At 47.7% G+C, this 20,235-nt stretch overlaps 1 protein-coding gene across 5 annotated transcripts in view; it reads left to right on the top strand.

The window, feature by feature from the left end:
* The window catches only part of LOC129821293 (low-density lipoprotein receptor-related protein 2-like), a 62,220-nt gene that overhangs the window by 40,615 nt on the left and 1,370 nt on the right, over nucleotides 1-20,235 (top strand). Inside the window, exons 37-77 of one of the 5 annotated variants that reach the window (XM_055878788.1) lie at nucleotides 16-204; nucleotides 722-1,642; nucleotides 1,773-1,938; nucleotides 2,111-2,269; nucleotides 2,366-2,655; nucleotides 2,894-3,094; nucleotides 3,325-3,351; nucleotides 3,752-3,994; nucleotides 4,132-4,257; nucleotides 4,467-4,586; nucleotides 5,088-5,219; nucleotides 6,683-6,884; nucleotides 7,057-7,352; nucleotides 7,504-8,170; nucleotides 8,284-8,454; nucleotides 8,547-8,770; nucleotides 8,984-9,161; nucleotides 9,286-9,482; nucleotides 9,679-9,924; nucleotides 10,162-10,290; nucleotides 11,518-11,637; nucleotides 12,652-12,768; nucleotides 13,722-13,838; nucleotides 14,297-14,434; nucleotides 14,712-14,834; nucleotides 15,139-15,267; nucleotides 15,426-15,557; nucleotides 15,706-15,837; nucleotides 16,258-16,401; nucleotides 16,645-16,810; nucleotides 16,897-17,025; nucleotides 17,219-17,439; nucleotides 17,705-17,884; nucleotides 17,985-18,104; nucleotides 18,247-18,337; nucleotides 18,476-18,555; nucleotides 19,035-19,152; nucleotides 19,275-19,401; nucleotides 19,726-19,839; nucleotides 19,942-20,040; nucleotides 20,127-20,198. In XM_055878788.1, the coding sequence (XP_055734763.1) occupies nucleotides 16-204; nucleotides 722-1,642; nucleotides 1,773-1,938; nucleotides 2,111-2,269; nucleotides 2,366-2,655; nucleotides 2,894-3,094; nucleotides 3,325-3,351; nucleotides 3,752-3,994; nucleotides 4,132-4,257; nucleotides 4,467-4,586; nucleotides 5,088-5,219; nucleotides 6,683-6,884; nucleotides 7,057-7,352; nucleotides 7,504-8,170; nucleotides 8,284-8,454; nucleotides 8,547-8,770; nucleotides 8,984-9,161; nucleotides 9,286-9,482; nucleotides 9,679-9,924; nucleotides 10,162-10,290; nucleotides 11,518-11,637; nucleotides 12,652-12,768; nucleotides 13,722-13,838; nucleotides 14,297-14,434; nucleotides 14,712-14,834; nucleotides 15,139-15,267; nucleotides 15,426-15,557; nucleotides 15,706-15,837; nucleotides 16,258-16,401; nucleotides 16,645-16,810; nucleotides 16,897-17,025; nucleotides 17,219-17,439; nucleotides 17,705-17,884; nucleotides 17,985-18,104; nucleotides 18,247-18,337; nucleotides 18,476-18,555; nucleotides 19,035-19,152; nucleotides 19,275-19,401; nucleotides 19,726-19,839; nucleotides 19,942-20,040; nucleotides 20,127-20,198 (7,553 nt within the window). The remainder of the gene's footprint in view (nucleotides 1-15; nucleotides 205-721; nucleotides 1,643-1,772; nucleotides 1,939-2,110; nucleotides 2,270-2,365; nucleotides 2,656-2,893; nucleotides 3,095-3,324; nucleotides 3,352-3,751; nucleotides 3,995-4,131; nucleotides 4,258-4,466; nucleotides 4,587-5,087; nucleotides 5,220-6,682; nucleotides 6,885-7,056; nucleotides 7,353-7,503; nucleotides 8,171-8,283; nucleotides 8,455-8,546; nucleotides 8,771-8,983; nucleotides 9,162-9,285; nucleotides 9,483-9,678; nucleotides 9,925-10,161; nucleotides 10,291-11,517; nucleotides 11,638-12,651; nucleotides 12,769-13,721; nucleotides 13,839-14,296; nucleotides 14,435-14,711; nucleotides 14,835-15,138; nucleotides 15,268-15,425; nucleotides 15,558-15,705; nucleotides 15,838-16,257; nucleotides 16,402-16,644; nucleotides 16,811-16,896; nucleotides 17,026-17,218; nucleotides 17,440-17,704; nucleotides 17,885-17,984; nucleotides 18,105-18,246; nucleotides 18,338-18,475; nucleotides 18,556-19,034; nucleotides 19,153-19,274; nucleotides 19,402-19,725; nucleotides 19,840-19,941; nucleotides 20,041-20,126; nucleotides 20,199-20,235) is intronic. The other 4 variants (XM_055878789.1, XM_055878790.1, XM_055878791.1 and 1 more) reach the window with 4 other exon arrangements.

Here is a 20,235-nt window from a genome sequence, read left to right on the forward strand (position 1 = left end):
GGTTGTGTCGTGTAGGACGTAATGCTCTACATGTGGATGTCCACATGCCCTCGGGGTTCCTCTACTGGTGTGACTTCAGCAGCACTGTGACGTCTCAGAACGGGATCCGCCGGATCAAGCCCGATGGAGCAGGGTTCCGCAGCGTGGTCACATCTGGAATCGGCCGCAACGGGATACGAGGAATCGCTGTGGACTGGGCTGCAGGTAGGGCATCCGCTTTGGGTTCGTGTTCAGAGAGCTCAATTGAAAAGTGTTTAAATGATGCCAGCAGGTAGAGAAAGTGAAGGTCAGCCAACAGTAGGTGTCCAGGGATACTGTGTAAGAGGCTTTAACACAGGGTCTGACTCCAGAAAGCAGGCTGGACTATTCTCAGTCAGGTGAGTAGAAAGAAGTGAGGACTGGAATGGAGAGTGCTGCAGATCTTGGTAGTGTGGCCAATAATTATTCAGTTTATGGGTACACTAAACAGAAGCTGGTTTCCCCAGACACAGATTACATTTTTGGACTAAAATGGAAAATCTCTCATTGAAATTGCAATGTAGTCCAGGAATAGGTTAATCTGGGTCTAGGAAACCAGCCCCAGGTGACTATTCAAATAAACGGACTTACTCTGTCCTTACACAACCACTCAATACCATCTGCATTACCGGAGGCTCTTCCTAGATAATCTAATCTCCATTGCCCTTTTACTTATATATGTCAACTTGGCTGTGCTTTTCAGGGAACCTTTATTTCACGAATGCTTTCCTGACGGAGACCTATGTGGAGGTTCTGCGCTTAAACACAACTTTCCGACGTGTGCTGTTGAAGACTCAAGTGGACATGCCCCGCCACATCGTGGTGGACCCCAAAAACAGATACCTATTCTGGGCAGATTACGGACAGAACCCCAAGATTGAGCGAGCTCTGCTGGACGGGACCAACCGCACTGTGCTGGTGTCGTCTGGGATTATAACCCCGCGAGGTCTGGCTCTGGACTACCAGACTGGATATGTCTACTGGGTGGATGACTCTCTGGATATGATAGCCCGGGTCAACCCTCAGGGGGGAGAGACAGAGATAGTCAGGTACGGAAGCCGCTACCCAACTCCCTATGGCATCACTGTGTTTGAGACTAGCATCATCTGGGTGGACAGGAACCTGAAGAAGGTGTTCCAGGCCAGTAAAGAGCCTGGCAGTACAGAGCAGCCTGCAGTGATCAGAGACAACATCAACATGCTGAGAGACGTGACCATCTACGACCAGCGCACCAAGCCCAGCACGGCCCAGCAGCTCAACAACAACCCCTGCCTGCAAACCAACGGAGGCTGTGCCCACTTCTGCTTCGCCATCCCCGGTAGCCAGACCAAGAAGTGTGGATGTGCCTTTGGGAACCTGGGGGCGGACAACGCGGGCTGTGTGGTGTCGCGGGATGATTACCTCATCTATACGACAGAGAGCACGGTGCGGAGTCTGCGTCTGGACCCGGACGACCACGCACTGCCCTTCCCTGTGGTCAACGTGCCCCGCACCTCCGTGGCCCTGGACTTTGACCGCACAGACAATAGGATCTACTTCACCCAGAGCTCAGGGGCTGGGAGCAGCAAGATTAGCTACATCAGTCTGTCCTCTCCCACCTCGCCTCCAGTAGTGGTGGCTTCTGGTAAGACACCTAACAACTGGATTTGTTCCGTTACGTTGCAACATCATACGGTAATCATCTGGTTACAGCTTTTTTGGGCTATTTGCTTATTGCAGTACTTTTCTATGTGGTGTGTTTTGTCTCCATGCAGATCTAGGAGCTCCTGATGGTATTGCCTATGACTGGATCAACAAAAGGATTTACTACAGTGACTACATCAACCAGACTATCAGTTCCATGGCATTGGACGGGACGCAGAGATCCATCATCGCCCGTGTGCCCCGACCTAGAGCCATCATGCTGGATCCCTGCAGGGGGTAAGGCTGGCCAGAAATGCCAAGAATGCTGATACCGTTTCACTCCTTCTGTAATGATAACAAGAGCTCTCTCTCAGTATCTTCAATAGATATTCAGCATGTGTTGAATGTACACTGTACCGTCATTGATTAAAAAAAAAGGGGGAATCTATTCTATTTCCATGTCATACAGGTATATGTACTGGACAGACTGGGGGACTAATGCAAAGATTGAACGTGCTACTTTGGGAGGGAACTTCAGGACAGAGATTGTAAACAGCAGTCTAGTGTGGCCCAATGGACTAACCCTGGACTATGAAGAGCAGAGACTGTACTGGGCAGATGCCAGCCTGTAAGACCCTCTTATAATAATTCCACATTCTTCTCACAAATCAATCATTGTCAGATTGTATTGATGGTAATGATATGTGCTGGTTTTGGTTATCAGGCAGAAGATTGAGCGCTGCTCTCTCACCGGGGCCAATCGGGAGGTCATCGTCAGCACAGCCATTTACCCATTCGCCATGACCATGTATGGCCAGTACATCTACTGGACTGACTGGAACACACGCAGTATCTACCGGGCTAACAAGCACGATGGGTCTGACCAGAGGGTGATGACCCAGAACCTTCCATCCAGGCCCATGGATGTCCACGTGCTGGCCAGCAACAAGCAGCAACAGTGCAACAGCCCTTGTCAACAGTTCAACGGAGGCTGCAGTCACATCTGTACCCCAGGTACTAGCAGTTAGGCCCTACTTTAACCCTCAAGTTTCCTGATTGAATAGAAGCAGGCTGTGGCTTCGTAGCTAAATGTGGGGGTTGGACCAAGCTTCCTTTGAAATTGTAATCTTCTCTAGCATCGTATTGTTTTGATGTTGTCATATTGTTTTGGGATGATGTGAGTTGGGCTGTGTCATACCACTGTCATACCACCCCATCCGTCTGATGCACGTCCCCCTGCCCCTCTCCTCAGGACCCCAGGGTGCTGAGTGTCAGTGTCCCTCAGAGGGTCGGTGGTACCTGGCCGACTACAAGCACTGTATCTCTGACAACGGGACCCGCTGCCAGGCAGGCCAGTTCACCTGTATGAATGGACGCTGTATCCGTGCTCAGTGGAAGTGTGACAATGACAATGACTGTGGGGACGGAAGCGACGAGCTAGAGAGAGTCTGTGGTATGGTGCTTAGTGGCCCCACGTAGTGCCTGTTTTGTTGAATGTTGTTTGTCTCGTCTATCTAGAAATATCTTCCTTTAATATCTTTGTTGATTTGTCTTGAATGTGATTGTGATCACAGCTGACAATGATGGATTTATCCCTATACCTGTTCTGTCCTTCTCTTAACCGTCTCTAAAATGCTGCCTCTAACCAGATTTCTGTTTCTACCTGCATCAACTATTTTTCAGGATCCAAGAATGATTTCCAACCTTTTGGTGTGTATGCTTGCAAATCACTAATCTAACGTAGCTATTTAGTGATGCTTGTTTTCTTCTACTAACCCCATCCTAAACGAATACATTCATGTACTTATCTTATATCTTGCATGCAGTCCAAGTTCAAATGGCAGCAGCATTTATTGCCTTGTCAGGTAAATCTCCATCTTGTACACCTGCTCATCTTCACCTGGGCCCGTATGTACCAATCGTCTCAGAGTAGTACTGATCTAAGATCAGGTTCCCCCTGTCCATGTGATCTGATTTGTTGTGATCTAAAAGGCAACGCTGATCTTAAATCAGCACTCCTACTCTAAGATGCTTGAGACCGACAGCCCCTTGTCTCCCTGTCCATTGGCTAGATCTCTGATTATGGTGTTTTTGGTTATTCGATTGGCAGCCTTCCACACTTGCGAGCCCACTGTGTTCACCTGTGGGAACGGTCGCTGTGTGCCCTACCACTACCGCTGTGACCACTACAACGACTGTGGCGACAACAGTGATGAGGTAGGCTGCCTGTTCAGGTCGTGCGACCCCAACACTGAGTTCCCCTGCAACAACGGACGCTGCATCGCTAAGGACTACGTCTGCAACGGCATCAACAACTGCTTTGACAATGGCACTTCAGACGAACAAAACTGCCGTAAGTCTACACAGCAGGACTTGGTTTCAGATCGAAGGTTAAAACATCAGTCCGTAAGGATTGGAGACGTTTCAAGTGTGGTGAAATAATTGATTTTGAGATGATAACACCAATCTTCTTCTTGTCACGTATCTCAGCGGAGCGAACATGTCCGCCAGAACACACCCAGTGTGCATCCACCAACATCTGCATCCGCCGCTCCTACCTGTGTGACGGGGACAATGACTGTGGGGACATGAGTGACGAGAGCCCTGTACACTGCGGTGAGTCCCCCAGGCCTGGTCTGTACAGTTAGGGTGTGTCGAAAGACGTGTGAAAATGTGTGCACTGGATAAGAGCGTCTGCTAAATGACTAAAATGTCAAATGTAAAATGTAAGTGCCTAATATAGGGAATATGGTGCCATTTCATATGCTTTCTAAATGGGTTTTGAGAGGAGAGTGACCCCTAAATGTCTCTTTTACCTCTTCCAGCCACTTCAACGTGTGCCCAGAATGAGTTCCGCTGCTCCAGTGGCCGCTGTATCCCAGCCCACTGGTACTGTGATGGGGGTACCGACTGTGCTGACGGCTCTGATGAGCCCTCCTCCTGCAGTAAGTACCACAGCTCTCCTTCCCTCACCATACTGTGCGTTGGCGTGCGTGCGCACATGCTTGTGCTCTTGCTGATGTGTCCGTAGTGTGTGCCTTTGTTAGTGGTGTGGTCAGTCAGTCAGTCAGTCAGGCCTCCCATTGTCTGCCACATTCCTCCCTACTGACGCCCACCAGTCTCCTCTGACCAACACAGCCTCTCCTCTTTCCTCTCTCCTCTTTCCTCTCTTCCTTTTGTCCCAGGGTAATTACACAACCTCCCTTTATCTTGTTTCAATAGATCACCATAGATTGGAATGTGGAGGAGATGCCGTGTCTACTTTGATAGCTTCACCTGTTTCATTTCGGTTCAGATATGCGTTACCTGTCTTTACTAGTTGACATCAGTTAAGACATTTACAGGGCGTTTTAAGTCACTGACTTTTATTGAGCAGAATAGTATTCTAGTTCTAATCCATTCATGCATGGTTTGTATTTATGTCTGTGACCTTTGATTCTCTCCAGCCACCCTGGTGAGAACCTGCAACACCGAGCAGTTCCGCTGTGATGGCGGCAGGTGCATCACCCCTTCCTGGATCTGCGATGGGGACAATGACTGTGGAGACATGAGTGATGAGGACCAGAGACACAACTGTGGTGAGTGTATTTTAGTGATGCGCGGGTTGACTTATAACCTGCAGTCCACCGCGGCTATATCCGCGGGGTGGGCGGATTAAGGGTCATTAAATATTGTATGGATGAAGGGCGGGTGGGTGGCGAGCGGGTTGAATAAAGAGAAAACAATAGCTTCCATAAATGTATCATTCTCGTGCAGTTTATATCTATGGGCTACATTGAGGTTTTTCTATCTGGCATTAGTGAGTAGGCCTAAGCTTTAGGGCCTACAGGGCCTTAACGCCAAATGCTTTAACGTCACCCACGGAGGCAAAAGGAACAACGCCAGAGAATAATTCAAAAAGAGAAAAGCTGCGAAGTGGAGAGTTGAAAACAAAGAGAAGGGAAGGCCAGAAAATGAATGATTGGGAAAGATTTGGCGAAGTGGTAAAAGAGGATGATGGCGGTGCCGTGATGTGTGACATATTCAACAGTCACAAGACGTAGGTCTATAACCTCTCATATAGACTTAATATTAACTCTGTCAGAATTAAGCATTTTTTGCAGTAAAGTTATACACCAAATTTTGACTCGGGGAACAGGAGAAGGGAAATACGTTTTTGTTCTTTTATCTTGAGAGAATGTGAATGTGCAGTTAGATACCGTCTGTAGAGGTGCTATCATTATTGGCATCATAAAAGCTGATATTATTTCAAGAGCATAAAATATACACCCAAGCCGAACTGAAGTCTTATCAGAAACATGTTGGGTCGTTTTCACAGCTTTCTATTTCCTTAGAACCGGTCAAACTGATGTCATTTGGACATTTTGCAAGTTCTCCCCGGTCCATAAACGTCTTTGTAAAGATGACAGAGAAAAATGTACAGATGTCAATTAGATTGAAAAATGTATTATATCAATTTATGACATTATTCTGGTGAGCAAGGGTTTATTTAGTCTTCTAGGGCAACATATAATAACAGAAGAGAAGCTGCATGTATCTAATTCTAGACAAGTTGACTAAGTTGACCCAATTGCGGGTGAACAAACAGTGTATTCCTAGTGTATTCCTCTCCAGTCTATCTCCGTCAGACACTGATGGATCAGGATGCATGCTGGGGGTGTGGGGGTGGATACTGGCTCCTGTTGAACGTCTCCAAGGAGCTCACATTCCTGATTTCCCCTGCATCACTCGTTACTTTGTGCCTGTCTCAGAATCCTGGCTCAGGGTGGATTTAGACTCTTATGTCATTCCTCTCGAATGTGGGCTCTGACAATAAGGAGCCTGGAGCGCATGGCTTCAGCGCACCACGGGCCTCGGCAGGAGTCTCACTTCAAACAATGGGGCTCATTCACATTAGATGGATAGGAAACCCGAAGTCACGGCTAGAGGTCCACTTAGGAATGTTTGGAACGCGAGAAATGTTAGGTCCAGTCTCGGAGTCTTCATCATCATGTAACTTCTCTAATTTGGTGTTATTTTCCTGCCCCTCTGGTTTTCTTAGCTAACCGCGCATGCTCCGCCTTGGAGTTTACCTGTGTGAACAACCAAGGGCCACAGAGGAAGTGCATCTCTCGTGATTGGGTGTGTGATGGCGATGCGGACTGTGCTGACGCGTTGGACGAGCATCAGAACTGCACGCGCAGATCGTGTGGCGTCAACGAGTTCACCTGCAGCAACGGCCTCTGCATACGCAGCTCCTACAGGTTTGACAGACTCTAAAATAACAGAGACATAATTATGACATGTTTCAGATTTCTTCTTGAATGTATCATTGCTTTGTAGAGGCTGAGACTACAGTGTGAATTTTGGGACTGGACAGCAGCACCACCTGGTGTACAGGGAAGCACACTGAGTGACTGATGTGTTTGGTGGCAGGTGTGACCGGAGGAATGACTGTGGTGACAGCAGTGACGAGCAGGGCTGCACCTACCAGCCGTGTCAGCAGCACCAGTTCACCTGTCAAAACGGACGCTGTGTGTCCCGCACCTTCATCTGTGACGGGGACAACGACTGCGGGGACGAGTCGGATGAACTAGACCACCTGTGCCGCACGCCACCGCCCACGTGCCCCCCCGGGCAGTTCAGGTGTGACAACGGACACTGTGTCCCGATCTTCAACGTGTGTGACCAGACCGACGACTGCTCAGACAACAGTGACGAGAAGGGCTGTGGTGAGTGCATGATATCTTAAAAGCAGTAAAACAAATTTATTTAAACATAAATACAATGCCAATATAGTATTTAGTATCACAACAGAGCAGTGTGGTGTTGGATTTATAGTCAATCTCCTCTAAAGCCTGTTCTGTCTTGTCCTGGATGCAGGTATAAATGAATGCACCAACCCCTCCATGCACCACTGCGACCACAACTGCACTGACACACCCACCAGCTTCATCTGCACCTGTCGCCCCGGCTACCGCCTCATGTCCGACAACAAGACATGCGACGACGTCAGCGAGTGTGCAGAGACGCCCATTGTGTGTAGTCAGGTGTGTGAGAACACAGTGGGCTCCTACATGTGTAAATGTGCCCCCGGGTTCCTACGGGAACCAGATGGCCGCAGCTGTCGTCAGAACAGCAACATTACGCCCTACCTCATCTTCAGTAACCGCTATTATCTTCGTAACCTGTCCACGGACGGAGAGGCCTACTCCCTCATCCTGCAGGGCCTGACCAGCGTGGTGGCCACGGACTTTGACCGCTTGGACAAGAGGTTCTATTGGATGGACGTGGGCCGCAGGGTGATTGAGCGAATGTTCTATAACGGCAGTAACAGGGAAGTGGTGGTGAACGGGGTGCTCTATGGGGAGGGCCTGGCGGTCGACTGGGTGGGCAGGAAACTCTACTGGCTGGACAGCTTCCTGGACTGTCTCAAAGTGTCCGAACTGGACGGGCGCTTTGCTAAGAAACTGGCTGAGCACTGTGTTGATGCCAATAATACCTACTGCTTTGAAAACCCCAGGGCGCTCGTTCTGCATCCAAAATATGGGTGAGTAAATCTGCCCCATTAATCATTATACAGTGAAAAAGTGGTATGATTGATTCTTGGTTCATTCGATAAAAGAGGTCTTTAGTAACCTAAACTGATTTGGTCCCTGTCAGATATGTCTACTGGACGGATTGGGGTGACAAAGCCTTCATAGGCCGTGTTGGAATGGACGGCACCAACAAGACAGCCATCATCACCACTAAGATCGAGTGGCCCAATGGGGTCACCATTGACTACAGCAATGACAAGCTCTACTGGTCGGATGCCCATCTCAACTACATTGAGTAAGACCGTGCTTCTAATTGCCATAGAGTCTTGCTTTGTTTCCTAAATGCCTAAATGCCTCCTGTAATCCTACTCTTCCTCTTCTCCTCAGGTTCTCAGACCTGGAGGGACATCACAGACACACTGTGTATGATGGGACACTGCCCCATCCATTTGCTCTGACTGTGTTTGAGGAGACCGTGTACTGGACTGACTGGAACACCCACACAGTGGAGAAAGGAAACAAATACGACGGATCCGGCCGCCAGTCTCTTGTCAACACCACACACAGACCCTTCGACATCCACGTGTGCCATCCCTATAGGCAGCCCATAGGTCAGTCTCAGTCTAGGAGACCGTAATCTGAGTATCCTCTTCTCCTGTATCAACATCCATTCCTCAACTCAGATTGCTATCACTTCCTTATCCTGACGTTTCCTGCCCGTTAGGTCCATTCAAGTGTTTACGTTAAGACAACGCCGTGCCTGTGTTTGCCCAGCTGCACTGAATGTGATTGCGCTGATTCTCTGACCCCCTCTCTCCCCCCAGTGAACAACCCATGTGCAGTGAACAATGGAGGCTGCTCCCACCTATGTCTGCTCCGTGACGGGGGGCGGGGTCACACCTGTGAATGCCCCGACCACTTCCTGAATGTACAGCTGGGGGGCGTGGCTCGCTGCCTGCCCATGTGCACCAGCACCCAGTACAGATGTGCGGATAATGAGCGGTGAGTGGGAGTTCACCTTAAGAGTTGTACTACATTGCACTTATTCGCTTCGTATCACATGTCCTGTGGTATAATTGAGGCATTGGTGAGCCCTGAACAGTATTGTCCCTCCTCCCCTCCACAGCTGCATCCCCATCTGGTGGAAGTGTGACGGCCAGAGGGACTGCAGAGACGGCTCTGATGAGCCCTCCACCTGCCCTAGTCGCCACTGCCGACTGGGCCAGTTTCAGTGCAACGATGGAAACTGCACCAGCCCCCACTTCCTGTGCAACAGCAACCAGGACTGCCATGATGGCTCTGATGAAGATCCTGTGCTGTGTGGTTGGTGGCATTTAGCGCTGTCATTTTTGTTTCCAGAGAACCCTCTGAGCTCGTAGGAAACATTCTTTGTAATTGTTTGATTACACTCTTTTTAACCTGTTGATTTCCCATAACCTTGTGATCCATGTTGTTAAATAGCAGCTGTGTGTGAATGTACTTCAGTGGAGGGTTAAAACTGAATTGACTGTCTGTGCAGCCACTCATCAGTGCGAGAGCCACCAGTGGCAGTGCGCCAATAAGAGGTGCATCCCCGAGGCGTGGCAGTGTGACGGGGACGACGACTGTGGCGACGGCTCTGACGAGGAGCCCGCCCACTGCTCCAGCAGGACCTGCCGGCCCGGTCAGTTCAAGTGCCGTAACGGACGCTGCATCCCCCAGAACTGGAAGTGTGACGTGGACGACGACTGTGGCGACAACTCTGACGAGCCTCTGGAAGAGTGCAGTGAGTGACGCGCCCAGCATTACACAGAGAATCGTGTGGTGAAAGCACACACTCAACTGTAGGGATTGAGTGGGATTGCTACAGTGAGCCTACTGAGACCTGTTCATTCTAAACTGTGGAAAATCGCAATTAACAGTTGTTTTCTCCCAGCAGATATACGATTGAAAGACTTCCTCTGAAGTGTCTGTCTGCATGTTGTCCTTTGTTATTGACTTCCTTGATGTGGTCTTTTCACAGTGGGGCCGTCTTATCGCTGTGACAACCACACCCAGTTTGTCTGCAGAACCAACTACCGCTGTGTGCCACGGTGGTCTGTGTGCAACGGCCACAACGACTGCAGGGACAACAGTGATGAGCAGCACTGCGGTGAGTCCACTGAAACACCAGCGTCGAGACATAAATCAACAAATGGTTAAGACCCACGGCACTGAATAATAACGTTTTTGTATGAGGTAACAATGTGTGTTGGGAGTGAATTAAGGGCTATTAGCAGAACATTACATAGTGTGACAGTGGGAGGTAGTGATGGAGAGGGTCTCACCGCCTGCCCCCCGTGAGAGAACTTTCTGGATTTATGGCTTGTGTGCGTGTGAAAGAGTGTGCGTGTGCCTGCGTGCGCGTGTGTACCGTTGTACGGGCCAAGGTGCACACTGTGCTCTTTGTACCGCGCACCAATCCACACACACCAGCTATGACCCTCCCATCTCTTATCAGAGGCCCTCACTCCATTAGTGCCATCCCCGCGCTAGAGGGGAGATCCACGCTAATCTGTGTTAGAGAATGCAGCGGCCGGGCCAGGTGGAGGGATAGGAGGGTTCTCCCCTCTAGCACCACTATCTTTCAAACCACCAGCACTGTGTGGTAGAGACAGCTCAGCCGAGCCCTCCTCCTCTCATGTCCTCTCCTATAGACCTGGCATAGCTCAGAGCTCACCCAATTCAGGCATGCCGCACTCCCCTCTGCATGATCCGCTCAGCTTTAATTTAAAAAAACAGATGGCACCTCTCAGTTCAAAGCTCTGTGGTCTAGTAGTTATCATCAACGCTATATTAAACAGTATGATGCACAGTGTTGAAGAATTTCTCATTCATCTGACAGTGTCATGTAGTAGCACTGGTTGTAGCTGGAACGTAATCACTGTCTTGAAATGGTCTCAAAGAGGACAAGTAATACTGGAATGACTGTTGATTTTATTTTGAACTGATAAATCAACTAAATGACTGAGGGTCGGTTTCCCGGACACTTTATGAAGCCTAGTCCTGGACTACAAAGCAAACTTAATGGACAACCTCTTAACCTTTATTGCTTAATATGTGTCTGGTAAAAGCACGCCATGTGTTTGCACGAATGCAATGTTTGGGCATAAAACATTTCAAGGAATGACTAAGGATAAGGAGGATAAGAACTAAGGATAAGGAGGATAAGAACTAAGGATAAGGAGGATAAGAACTAAGGATAAGGGGGATAAGAACTAAGGATAAGGGGGATAAGAACTTGAGGGAAATTGTCACTACAGGTGCATGTATGCGTTTGAAAATTGTCTTTTGCTTCTTATCTCGTGTCCCTGTGTGTGTGTGCCTATTGTGGTTTCAGAGGAGGTGACCTGTGACCCTCTGGGGGACTTCCGCTGTGACAACCACCAGTGTGTCCCTCTGCGCTGGAGGTGTGACGGGGACAACAACTGTGGCGACGGCTCGGATGAGCGCGCCTGCAGTGAGTTATTCAGTACTTCTACCCACCACCACTGTCTAATACTGTATCTAATTAACAACCTTCACCTTATATCCCCTGGCTGCCTCGCATTGGCACTTTTACACTGAGCCATCATGGGCCAGTTGTACAAGTTGGGCATAACAAGGTTGTAAATACCTCATCCATTTAAGCCCAACCTTTTTAAATTCAACTGGTGCAACCGGCCCTACGTGTCTCCTTAGCAGTTATGGTCTAATTCACATGATTCAAAAGGCTGGTTACTTGTAGGTATGGCTTTCAGTGTCTTCTAAGCAATTCTAGTGGGGGATTCCAATGTAGCTCAGACACAGTGAGTCACCCATATGAAATAGAGGTGTTGATGGCAAAGAATGGACATGTTATTGTTTTATCAGATAACAAAGTGCTCTTGTAAAAGACTTAACACTTCTGTCTTCGGAGCAGTTTAATGTGAGGTGGGCTTATCAGCTGCTAGAGAAACAGCTTGTCAGCATGTCAGTCGGAGGGAGTGAGGGAGTTGGCCACCTCTGCCCTGGAGAATTTAAACAAGGCTGAGAGCATGCCAGCTGACGAGGATAATGCATCTGCTTCAAAGAACAACTACTAATGTGTTGTATGATGACATTTGCTCGTTTTTTGGGGTTGCCACTCCTCTTCGTAACTGTGGTGGTAATGTGTGGCGAGAGAACACCTCCAGTGAATTCCATCATGGAACTCACCACAGAAAAATGACAGCATGATTGGTTGGGTGCTTCGAGATCGTTTGTTAATGCCAAAAACAAGTCCTAGCTCAGCGGCGCTATTCCAATTGAGGGACTAGAACTATTGTATTTGTCAAAGCAGTGGCTGTTTTTGTATGAAATATTAATAAACAATCCCAGAATAATGTGGTAATATGGTAATACCCTCTGTCATCTGTGTCGACATCGTGTTTGTTTGGACTGTGGCAACGACAACTAATTAAGTCTTCCCTTATGCAGTGCTAATTCTTTAGTTCCCCTCTCCGTGTTCCCCCAGGCCCGCGTGTGTGCTCCGAGAGCGAGTTTCGCTGCGACAATCTGCACTGCATACCCGACCGCTGGGTCTGTGACCATGACAACGACTGTGAGGACAACTCAGATGAAAGGGACTGTGGTGAGTGGAGGCTCTTTATTTTGGTGCTGGCTCTGCTTATTAATGTGTGATGGAATACAGCACCAGGGAAAGAAGCAGTAAAACGTCACCTTTTTGAGGCACAGGATACACAGAAAGGACCGACCACCGGAATAAATTGACTTCTTCTGTTGCCGGTTTCTTCTGGTCAGATTGTGAATTCAAGTCACTTTTCAATATTTATTTACAGTAGTCGTGAACACAAGATCCGAATCTGAGATACCGGCCAAGCACGACTCCAACACTATCATTAAGTTTGCTGATGACACAAGTGGTAGGCCTGATCACCGACAACAATGAGACAGCCTATAGGGAGAAGGTCAGAGACCTGGCAGTGTGGTGCCAGGACAACAACCTCTCTCTCAATGTGAGCAAGACAAAGGAGATGATCGTGGAGTATAGGAAAAGGCGGGCCGAACAGGCCCCCATTAACATTGACGGGCTGAGCGGATCCGCTAGTTGAGCGGGTCGAGAGTTTCATTTTCCTTGGTGTCCACATCACCAACAAACTATCATGGTCCAAACACACCAACACAGTCGTGAAGAGGGCACAACAACACCTTTTCCCCCTCAGGAGGCTGAAAAGATTTTTACACTGCTGATACTCTGTGTTTATTATCTATGCATAGTCACTTTACCCCTACCTACATGTACAAATTACCTCGACTAACTTGTACCCCTGCACACTGACTCGGTACCCCTGTTATGTAATTTTTAAAAAACTTTTTATTACATTTTTTACTTTAGTTTATTTAGGAAATATTTTCTTAACTTTTTCTTGAACTGCATTATTGGTTAAGGGCATGTAAGTAAGCATTTCACGGTAAGGTCTACACCTGTTGTATTTGGCGCATGTGACAAATAACATTTGACTTGATTTGATTAATACCTACAGTGTTAATGATGAGTTGTGTGCTGGCATGGCTGTGTTGCAGAGCTGCGGACCTGTCACCCGGGCTACTTCCAGTGTGGCAGTGGCCACTGCATCGCCGACCGGTTCAAATGTGACGGCAGCGCCGACTGCCTGGACTACACTGACGAGACATCATGTCGTAAGTGTTATGTATCATCATAGATTTGTCAATGGGCTGACATCAACTACAACACTCTCAGTGAGCAAAACTGGTTGAAAAGATGTCATTTCAACGGCAAAACGACGCTGGGACAATTGTGCACCGCCCTATGGGACTCCCAATCACGGCCTGTTGTGATACAGCCTGGAATCGAACCAGCGTGTCTGTAGTGACGCCTCCAGCACTGAGATGCAGTGCCTTAGACTGCTGTGAATCAGCCTGGAATCGAACCAGGGTGTCTGTAATGACGCCTCCAACACTGAGATGCAGTGCCTTAGACCGCTGAGATGCAGTGCCTTAGACCACTGAGATGCAGTGCCTTAGACCGCTGAAATGCAGTGCCTTAGACCGCTGCGCCACTCAGGAGCCCCCAATCTTAAGTTTAAAAGTTACAAACATGAATTTGAATTGTAATGGTCCATTTCTTTCATTTGCAGCAACCCGTTATCCCAATGGCACGTATTGCCCACCGTTCCTGTTTGAGTGTAGGAACCATGTGTGTGTGCAGCCCAACTGGAAATGTGACGGAGACAACGACTGTGGAGACCACTCAGATGAGGAGCTCCACCTCTGCTGTAAGGCTAATGTCCCTTCACTGGCTACACTGTTCATTAAATAGTTACATTGTTGAATGAATCCTTATTCTTTAACAATGAGACATTTTACCTTGAGATTGAGCCTGGCCATGACCTAGAGCCATATTTATCAAGCATCTCAGAGTAGGAGTGCTGATTTGGGATTAGGTCCTCCCTGTCCTTAATAGTCTGATTTATTATGATCTAAAAGGGGAAGCTGATCCTAGATCACTTTTGAGACGCTTGATAAATACGGGCCCTGGTCTTGTCTCCCTAGTGGACATCCCGTGTGACCCGCCGTTCCGTTTCCGCTGTGACAACAACCGGTGCATCTACAGCCATGAGCTCTGCAACTCGGTGGAAGACTGTGGGGACGGCACTGACGAAAAAAAGGAGCACTGTAAGTACACGCCAATCGCAAGTTACAATACTGTCATATATTGTCCCATCTCCATGGGAGTTTGGAGTACATATAGCCCATCATTGTATGAACATTATGTAGATAACATCCCAAAAAGCACCCCTTTTCCCTTTATCGTGCACTACATTGGACCAGGACCCATAGTGTTAGTGCACTTTATAGGGAATAGGGTGCCATTTGGGACGAATTTGTCATGTTACTAAAGGTTATTGTCCATCCGATCGTCCATGTTTTTCACTCTCTGAAATGGTTGACATGTTGACATGTGTTGTGTTTGTCACAGGCCAGACCCCAACACATGGGCCCTGTTCAGCAGATCAGTTCAAATGCAGTAATGGCCAGTGCATCCCTCTGCAGTATGCCTGTGACGACTATGATGACTGTGGAGACCAATCTGACGAGCTGGGCTGCAGTGAGTAACCCACCCAACTCAGTAACCACAGTCTTCCCTCTCCATCTCAACCATCATAAACCGTTATCTTATGCTAAGCTATATGGCTGCTTGTATAATACTGAAGTGAGAGGAAACGTCGACCCTCATAATGTGACATGTTCATGTGCTCTCCCCAGATGTTGGCAGTGGGCGCTCCTGCAGTGAGACCATCTGTGAGCACAATTGCACAGACCTGACAGGCGGAGGCTTCCTCTGCTCCTGCAAGCCTGGATATAAACCCAGCCAGACAGACAGGAACACCTGTGAAGGTACAGGAAGCATCAGTACAAGCTGAATGCGGAAACACCACTCTGTACCAATGTCACACTCTTTTAAAACCTCTGATGATGTCCTCTGCTTGTACTATTATTAACCTTTGGCTTTCTCTGTGTTTTTCCTGTTGTGTTTTGTGAACAGACGTCAACGAGTGTGAGGTCTACGGGACGTGTCCACAGGAGTGTCAGAACTCCAAGGGAAGCTACGAGTGTTTCTGTGCCCAGGGCTTCCGCTCAGTCAGCGAGCAGCATGGCATTGAGTGTGCTGCTGAGGGTAAGAGCTTAGCCGGACAAGTCATTATGTCTGCGTTCCAAATGTCACCCTATTCCCTTTGTAGTGCAGCTAAGCTCTGGTCAAAAGTACTGTACTGTATAGGGAAGAGGGTGCCATTTAGGACGCAAATATCTGCCTCCTATCTGTTAGTGCTCTGGAGTAGAATGCCTGAATGTTAAAGGGATACTTTGGGATTTTGGCAATACTAGCAGATACCCATAGACTTCCAGTCATTGTGCTAACGCTAGTTAGCATTGGCTTGCAAAACTACCTTTTACTTACTTCATACTGGACACAGATACATAAAAATGGTATCCATGAGTTCCTCTGACTCTGGAGAAGTAGATAAAGGGCCTCATTGCCACAATTACGAAGTATCCCTTTAAGGATGGGACCATATTTCACCATTCTCCATTTCAGGAAACCCACCAGTGCTGCTTCTGCCCGACAACGTGAGAATTCGCCGCTTCGACTTGTCATCGGAGCAGTTATCAGACTACGTGGACAACGCCGAGCACATCCAGGCTCTGGACTACCAGTGGGATCCAGAGGGCATCGGACTCAGTAAGACCTTCAGCTCAACTAGTTAACTAGTCAGTGCCATTTGGCTCATGTGAAGAGACTAGGGAGGTTTTCAGCAGAAACATCATTTTTACTCCACTTCATGAGGAACCAAACAGAAGCAAAGGGGCCAAAACGGGGAGGGACTACCTGAACTTGTCCAATAAGAAACACATTTTAGTTTTTCCGTTGCAAACCATTTTGCAATGATGTACACTTCTGAATAGGACTCTATTGTGCTCTCAGGTATTGTGTACTGGACGGTCCTGGGCCGAGGCTCTCAGTTTGGCTCTATCAAGCGAGCCTACATGACCACATTCAATGACAACGGCAATAACCCAGTGAAGGAGTTGGATCTGAACCTGAGATATGTTTCCAACCCTGATGGTATCGCTGTGGACTGGATCGGAGGGTACAACTCCTTCATTTTTGCTTACTATTTTTGCTTTTAAGAATACATTTTTGTATTCAATCTAACAGCTTATCTTGGTTTCACAGTCACATTTACTGGACAGACGCAGGGACCAATCGAATTGAAGTGGCAAAGCTAGATGGGCGCTACAGGAAGTGGTTGATCCATAATGACCTGGACCAGCCAGCTGCTATTGTTTTGAATCCAGCACTCGGGTACGGAAGTGATCAACTACAGTGGCATAGGGGGCTTTTTTGTTTGTTCCGAAGAAGAATGTATGTGTGTGTGTGTGTGTTCCCTTCATAATAAGCTAATATAGTGTATCCTCTCAGATATAATAGCATTGTGGAGTGATCAACATTTGTTAACAAACACTCTGTTAAGCATATGTGACTGTGCATTTCCCAGAACCATGTACTGGACAGACTGGGGTAGGAGACCCAGGATTGAGTCTGCCTGGATGGACGGGCAACACAGGCAGGTTCTGTTGGATGAGGACCTGGGCTGGCCCACTGGACTGACTCTGGACTCTCTGAATGGAGATAGGATCTACTGGTGTGACTCCAAGGAGAACATCATAGAGTCCATGAAGCCGGACGGCACCGAGAGGAAGATCATCATGTCAGGAGGTCAGAACCCACTGAGACCTTTCTTAGGCTGCGTCTCAAATGGTACCCTATTCTCTATATAGTGCACTACTTTTGACCAGAGCCCATAGTAGTGTATTATGTAGGGAATAGATCACCATTTGGGATGCTGCCATAGATGTTGCTAACATAGTGATATATTCTTTATAATAACTACTTTATTAACTCCCTTAATAGTTAATGATTGAATCAGACCACACATCTACTGAAATGGTGGCTAATTAAGCATGGCCATTTTCTGCTTCAGATATTGGTAATCCCTACAGCCTGGATGTCTTTGAGGGCCATGTGTACTGGACAACCAAGGAACGGGGTGAAGTCTGGAAGGCTGACAAGTTTGGGAAGGAGGACAAAGTGAAGGTGCTGACCATCAACCCCTGGCTGACTCAAGTCCGCATCTACCAGGAGCACAGATACAACCGCTCAGGTTAGAGTTTGTCAAGTCTAAAACAAACACTCTGTAGTTTTCTCCTGTCTGGTGAGTATACGGTAGTTACAGTAGTCACAGGTCTCCTCTTCCCTCTCAGTGCCCAACCCCTGTAAGGACGTGTGCAGTCACCTGTGTCTGATCCGTCCTGGAGGCTACACCTGCACCTGCCCCCAAGGCTCATCCCTGGTGGGCTTCAACCCCAACGAATGTGATGCAGGTATGGTCGATAAAGGAAATCCTGTCACATGTGAAAGCAGCCTCTCTGCACCATGCTCCCTTGACCATTGAAATCATACTCTAAACGTGCATGGCTGCTCAGACGTTGTTGTATGACGTTGTGGTGGCTTTCACTCCTGCAGCCATTGAGGCTCCAGTCTTAATGCCCCTTGCATGCAGATGCATGAACGGAGGGACCTGCTACACTGACAAAGGGGTCCTGCCCAAGTGCAAGTGAGTTCAGCAGCTGGTCTCAGGAAGTAGATTCGTTGTCATATTATTATAACATGTAACAACACAGCCACAAGCCATATGAGTGTTTCGTTCCACCCCATATGAATAAACATTTGTTTTTTGTCTTTTCTTTTGCAGGTGTCAGTATGGCTATGCAGGGACTTACTGTGAGATGGGAAAGTCCAGGGGTGCCCCTGCAGGAGCAGGTACAGTAAAAAGTGAGACAAGAAGAGGAACGTCTGTATGACACTGAATGACCTGCATTATGGATCTCTTCAAATACGATTTAGATTTCACCCCAGACATGTCAGTCCAACATGCCAGTCTTCATACAACATTTGTGATTCGTGGTTCATGATGAAGCAGTTACACAACATTGATTGAGCCAAGTAACATTCTTTTTCGTCATACTGTTGTCTCACAAGTCATTATAATTGGACCGTGAGATTTGTTTTGACTCAGCAAACACTAAAGCTGTTTTTCTTTCCAGTAAAAGATTACTAAGTTCACTAGCTAATAAAAAGCCCAACACCATAATCTTTTAACTTCAATTTGCAGTATGTCAGCAAAGTAATAGGTCATTACCAGCAATAAGTGATCAATTGTTTTCGTTTTGGACTACTGATGCATGTTTTACAAAAGATTAGTAGAAATGTTCTGGAATAACTTTGTTGCTTGCTGACATCTTTGTCTTCAGCAGTTACTGCACTGTTAGTAGTGATTATCATCCTCATCACCGGAGTGTTGGCTGTTGGGGTTTTCCTCAACTACAAACGAACTGGCTCCTTAATGCCGTCCATGCCCAAACTACCCAGGTAGGTTCTCAGCTCGCCTGCTCTCAAACATCTGTGCTTGCCTCTGTCGTAACGTTTCGAACGAGAGCCTCACATTGTTGTGTGAACGAGAAGCCATTTTCTTTTCTGTCTTTCTTTTCCAGCCTTAGCAGTCTGGTGAAAACGGGTGACACGGGCAATGGGGTGACGTTTCGCTCGGGTGACAATGTCACAATGGATCTGGGACCTCCACCCATCGGAGTGTCATTCAATGACAGGGCCATGCAATTGGTAAGCACTGGATTGTGTCGGTTTAGCACTTAGTGTTGTCACTGCACCTTCAGACAGCACCAGCAGCATTTTAATCCTTTGTTCGGCCTGTGAGACCCCAGTTGACTTTAGCCCTTTGGACCTCTGATATTGTACATTATTAACAAGACTAAGAGTCAACACATTCCCAGCCAGGATTGTTTTGCTCTGTAGTTAATAAAGTAAATCAGAAATTGCAGGGCATTGACTTCATAGTAAGAGCTTGAAATACGTGTAGGTGATAGATAGCAATGCTATTCGAATCACCTTTGATGGACATGATGAATAACAGTATGTCTCGTTCAGGATGGGAACTGCGCAGTGGAAGCGGGGAGGCTGCCAGTCACGTATGAGAACTATCTGTATGCCCCTGGAGCAGCTGGATTGTCTGGTGATCCTGCTGTCATCCACGCCACACAGGTGCGCAAGACAACACTGTTGCATGAACATTCCTAGGGCAGGTGGGATTGGCATCATCGTTAAAACAATACTAGTTGTTCTGCACTGTTTTACTCCAAACAGGTGACTGTTACTGTTAGCGGCGAGCAGATCGAGAAGAACCATACAGAGCAGATTGTGAGCACCGTGGACAGTTCAACAGCCAGAGCCAAGCCTGTTCAGGTGACTCTCCCTTCCTGTACTTGTATCATTAGGTAAAGGATAGGGATTATATTGGAACTTACAGCAATGGTGTCCTACATTTACAGGAGTCAATGTGGAGTGCCTTCAGAAGAAAATTGAAGCCAAGCTTAACTTTTGAAAACCCTATCTACTCAGAGGTAAGCCCAATACTGACACCCAATGAGCATTTGGGAG

This window comes from Salvelinus fontinalis, chromosome 23 (assembly GCF_029448725.1).
Source record: "Salvelinus fontinalis isolate EN_2023a chromosome 23, ASM2944872v1, whole genome shotgun sequence".
NCBI lineage: Eukaryota > Metazoa > Chordata > Actinopteri > Salmoniformes > Salmonidae > Salvelinus > Salvelinus fontinalis.